The sequence below is a fragment of the Arachis ipaensis genome, chromosome B01 (assembly GCF_000816755.2).
Source record: "Arachis ipaensis cultivar K30076 chromosome B01, Araip1.1, whole genome shotgun sequence".
NCBI classification, from domain to species: Eukaryota; Viridiplantae; Streptophyta; class Magnoliopsida; order Fabales; family Fabaceae; genus Arachis; species Arachis ipaensis.
Genome location: NC_029785.2, coordinates 132172495 through 132177067, shown reverse-complemented (window position 1 = coordinate 132177067; position 4573 = coordinate 132172495). Strand labels below are relative to the sequence as shown.

Sequence of the window (4573 nt, the reverse complement as noted above, 5' to 3'; positions counted from 1 at the left end):
AGTTTGATGTCATTCATCTTAGGGTTTAAAAAACTTTCATCATATAATGCATCTGCAGAAACCTAACAAGCAGCAATTTGGGACCTAGCTCACTCCCATATTTCTGAAACACCTCACAATCTGACAAATCATAAAATAACTGGACTTTGAAAGATGTTACCTTTCCTGTAAGGATAATCTCTCTGAGTAGCCCTAATGCATTGTTTTGAAAGAGATATCCTACTATCTTGCAGCTCCATGGCAATTTGGGATCAATTAACAATACTATAACTTCCAATAAAGGCACAGCCGACGCATCCAATTCCTCCGGACTCAATAAAAGCTGATCCTTCAACTGATTTCTATTCCGCAAAAAAAAAACTACATAAGAGAGCTAGTAAAGAAACCCAAAACCTAAGTAGCAAAGTATAAGGACTTCTAAAAGTTATAATGAGATTTAAAAGATTCAAAACCCAATAATGGAATATGCTTCAAAAATATCCATGATGAGTACAAACTTCTCTCTAAGAAGGCCGTGAAATAAATGCATATCAGTGGCATCAAAATTATATCAAAGAGAACAACAACAATTAGCTAGATTCAAAAGAGCCAAAGGCCCAGAAAATAATGGATATAGACCATGGAACTAACCTATTCTGATGTAGTGCACAAATACAAGAATATACAAGTTGCTTCACTCGGTAATTCACCAAACCACCCGTGGATGAGTAATCCACACCAGCAAAAAGTTTGACAACATCCCCTGCAGCAAACATATTAGTTCTCTAATAGAAGAACAGAAGCAAGTATCTACAGTATTATAATATACTCACAATATTGTTTCAAACATAATTTGGGTTTCCGATAAATAGAGTTTATAAACAAAAGGAAGATAACAAACAATTGGGGGAAGAGACACACAAAATAAAAAATAAAAAATGACATTGAAAACTGCCACTTTAGCATATTCAGCAGAATTTGAATTCTGTGAAATTCATTCCTATTTTTCCCTTTTAATGATAAAAGGAATTCAAAAAGGACATATTCATGCACATCCAGAATGTCACTTGGAAAGATGTACAGCTTAACCAGACACAAAACAATAACCATTTAGTAAGTTGGTTACAGCACAAATCCCTTCGTCGTTGGATTAAATGAACAGATGTAAAACAAGTATACATTCCACTCCATAAATTCTTTCCAAACACCTAAAGATACTTTCAGAGTCGTGTAAAAGCAATGGCAAAAGGAACGTTAATCAACATTTACCATCTTCGTGAACGAACTGCTGAAGCAATCGGCATATCTGCACGAGAACTAAAAAATCATCTATATTGTCTGCCTTAAAGAAATAAAGGAACTGGCGAAGGAAATCAGAGTTGACACAGAAAGAATTCCTGAATCCACAGAAAACCATATTAACAACTCGGGGTTACAAAATGGCACAATGTTCAAGTAAGATGATGCCAAAACAAAACTAATCACTAAGCAAAATTCAGGGACGAAAATCAAATTTCACCTGTCTACATTCTGGCAGTACTTGCCATAGGTCTTGTAGAACTGCTCTCGCAACCTAGACTTTTCAAGTCTGACATCTTTTCTCCCTCTGAAGCATTTCTGCAGCTAGAATACGTCAACCATTTGCCACAACACACATAAAACGAAGCTGATTTTTTTTCCACTACAACTAAATTGAGCTAAACTACGCCAAACCAGAAACTCTAACTAACTCCGCAACAAATCCACTACTATATGATGATGAATTGAGCAAGTTCGAGTACGACAAGTAAATGCAATGAGTAATGCAAAACCTGAATTTTGAGCGCAGCAGAGTTCTGTTGACGGTGCCAGAGGCGGCGGTTGCGTTCGACGCGAGTCTGTTCTAGAAGGTTCTTCCTGTCCCTTTCCTTGGAGCTGCGACCGCCCAAATCGACGCGCTTCCGCGTAGAAGGATCGCCGCTGAAGAACATTTTGTCGGTTGCTAATTTAGAAGTGGAGCGATTCAGGCCCTAGCTTCCATAGAAGAAAGAAGATCGAAGGACGCAAAGTGAGAGCTGAGGTGGCTTCAGGTGAAAGAAAAGAAAAGTGGTGCCCTAGATTACACTGAATGAATCCCAAAAACTCGGAAGCTACTTCTTCTTTAGAGCGGCAGAGAAGAAGAAGAGAAGGAAAGAGAAAGCAGGTTTATAAGAAACTGGATTCCCAACTCTCAAGTTTATTAAAATGCAACATTAAATATATGAGAGAAATGCTTATTATTAAAATTTTANGTCTGTTAAATAAATATTTTTTTAATAAATAAAAAAATAAGTATTTTTTTTAAAAAACAATACAAACTCATTTTTAATGTTACTATATATACAAACAAGATTCAAACTTTAATATTTAATTAAGTAAACAAGTGAATTAATCACTTTATCAACAAAAGTTAGTCAACCAAAAAATTATTAACGTCCCAAACTATTGAAGGGAGTATAACGAAAGTGGATTCTCTTAATTTTCTTTTAATTATTTGATGAAGTGTAATCTCTTGTTTTATACTTTTTACGTGAGACTAGAGAAATCATATTTTACCAAATACTTGAGAATTTGAGATCCATCTCCCAGTAAAACTATTATTTGAGTAAACAATGGGCCTAATCATTTAGGTATTATAATGGGGCAAAATTAAATCCAAAAGTTGAAAAGTATTAAGTTTGGACTTTCACGTCTTTTTGGGTCTGAGGAAGCTCTTAATTTTATATTTTTGTACTTGGCGGATACAAGTTTTAATTTAACCCGCAATTTTGCTTTCTTTTTTTTTTCATGACAATTTTGCATTTATCTTAGGCATATGCAAAATAGGCCCAGAAATGTACTTGAGTACATAAAACAATCTTCATGGGCCTTGGAAGCCCAATTCCGAACGAATTATGTGGATGGTGGGCTCTCCAAACATACGACCAAAAAAGAATTTTAGGAGTAAACTACCAAAGAAATTCAACCACTAAATAACAAGTTTACAAACCCCCCAAAAAAAAAAGTCGGCCGAACAAAGAAGAGAAATTCAAGTATTGAACGACCAAAACATAGAACATTCCAATTCGATTTCAAACATTCATCACTTGGTAACCGTCGAAATTGTCAAAGACACATTCAACGTTTTGATACGATTTGTCAATATAACAAGTGGGTATCAGGGTATGTAATAGGTTGACAGATGAGAAAGCTATTAAACAAATAAGGGTCAACTACATAAAAAGTCAAAGGTATATTATTAGGTGTTACTGCAAAATAACAACACTTGCAAATTAATTAAACCTTTGATTGAGTGCTTCATTCTAATACGATGAGCAAGACAACAACAACAACAACAACATTAACAGAAAATTGTAGTTTATAACTACAGTGCTTACCCAGCTGACTCACCAAACAATGCATGCATAATGTTTTTTTTGTTCGTTGACATCTTAATTTTGAGTTTATTATCCTTGTTTTTAATTTAATTTCCTACCTTTTTTGGGTAGGCAAAATTTTGCTTTTGACTTGTCTAACCTTGTTGAGTTGTTAATTAGAAGAAAGCTTTGACAAAAATTTGAATCAGAGAAATCAAAATAAATAATAAATAAAAATTGGCAGGTTAGATACCATCATAATCTAACCTACAAAAATGAAATCATTGCATATAACTTCCTCCACAATCACCAAAATGTGAACTCCTTCATATATAAAAACATCTAGGTTAGTAACATTAATTATTTATTTATAATCAACACGATGAAACATATGCATTCTTATTCTACTTTGACCGATAACTTTTATAGGATAATATAAATTATCTTAACCTAAGAATAATTATACTCCCCTGTTGAAAACTACACTAAGCAAGCGCACGAATGGTAACATAAATATATAAATATATATATAAAGTTGTGGTAACACACCAAGACATATATATTGATGGCTTCAACATTTTTAACGCATGCATTTTGCCCTCTTGTCCTTAAAATAATAACGAAACAAATTAAAGAAGACAAACATTATCGCTTGCAAAACAAATAATTCAAAAGTGAAGACTTTTTTTAACTCATATATCATAATAATGTCGCCTGCATTAAACCAATAATTAATTATTATATTCAAAGACTTTGTAACTTGTAAGTAGCTAGAGAAGAAAAAAGAATAAAATAAATAATTAAATGTAAATGGTTCTTTTCAAACTAGTTGCATGGTGATTTATTAGTTTTATTTTTAGTTAGAATTAACATAGGGAAGCGCTGCCAAAGGCAAATTTGATTTGACTTAAAGGAATAATTATGTTGGGCTTTAACCAAATCACATGCAACATGTTTAGAGCCTAATGTTTCTATTATATAAAAAGTAGTAATTATTATTAAGTTTATTAATAAGCTTGGCTTGGCTTCCTATAAAATGATATAACCAATAATGGTGGTGAACAAAGAGCCTTTTGGCTTTTCCTTTTATTTCCATTTTGGATAAAACACAAAAGATTTGAAATCCTAAGCTAGGTTTATTGACTTTTGGCATAATGTGATTTAACTAGGTTCTACGTTCCCTATTGCAAACTATTTAATTAAATTAATATTTATTATTT

General features: G+C 32.9%; 1 protein-coding gene across 4 annotated transcripts in view; it reads right to left on the bottom strand.

The window, feature by feature from the left end:
- The window catches only part of LOC107639449 (E3 ubiquitin-protein ligase UPL6), a 9668-nt gene extending 7468 nt beyond the window's left edge, over nucleotides 1–2200 (bottom strand). For 2 of the 4 annotated variants that reach the window (XR_002349577.1, XR_002349578.1), the window contains exons 1-5: nucleotides 1791–2200; nucleotides 1499–1596; nucleotides 1249–1376; nucleotides 631–742; nucleotides 161–341 (exon numbers count right to left, since the gene is read on the bottom strand). Coding sequence is in view for 2 of the 4 variants with exons in the window: in XM_016342948.2 (XP_016198434.1) it covers nucleotides 161–341; nucleotides 631–742; nucleotides 1249–1376; nucleotides 1499–1596; nucleotides 1791–1949 (678 nt within the window). In the remaining 2 variants the exon portion in view is untranslated. The remainder of the gene's footprint in view (nucleotides 1–160; nucleotides 342–630; nucleotides 743–1248; nucleotides 1377–1498; nucleotides 1597–1790) is intronic. The other 2 variants (XM_016342948.2, XM_021105443.1) reach the window with 1 other exon arrangement.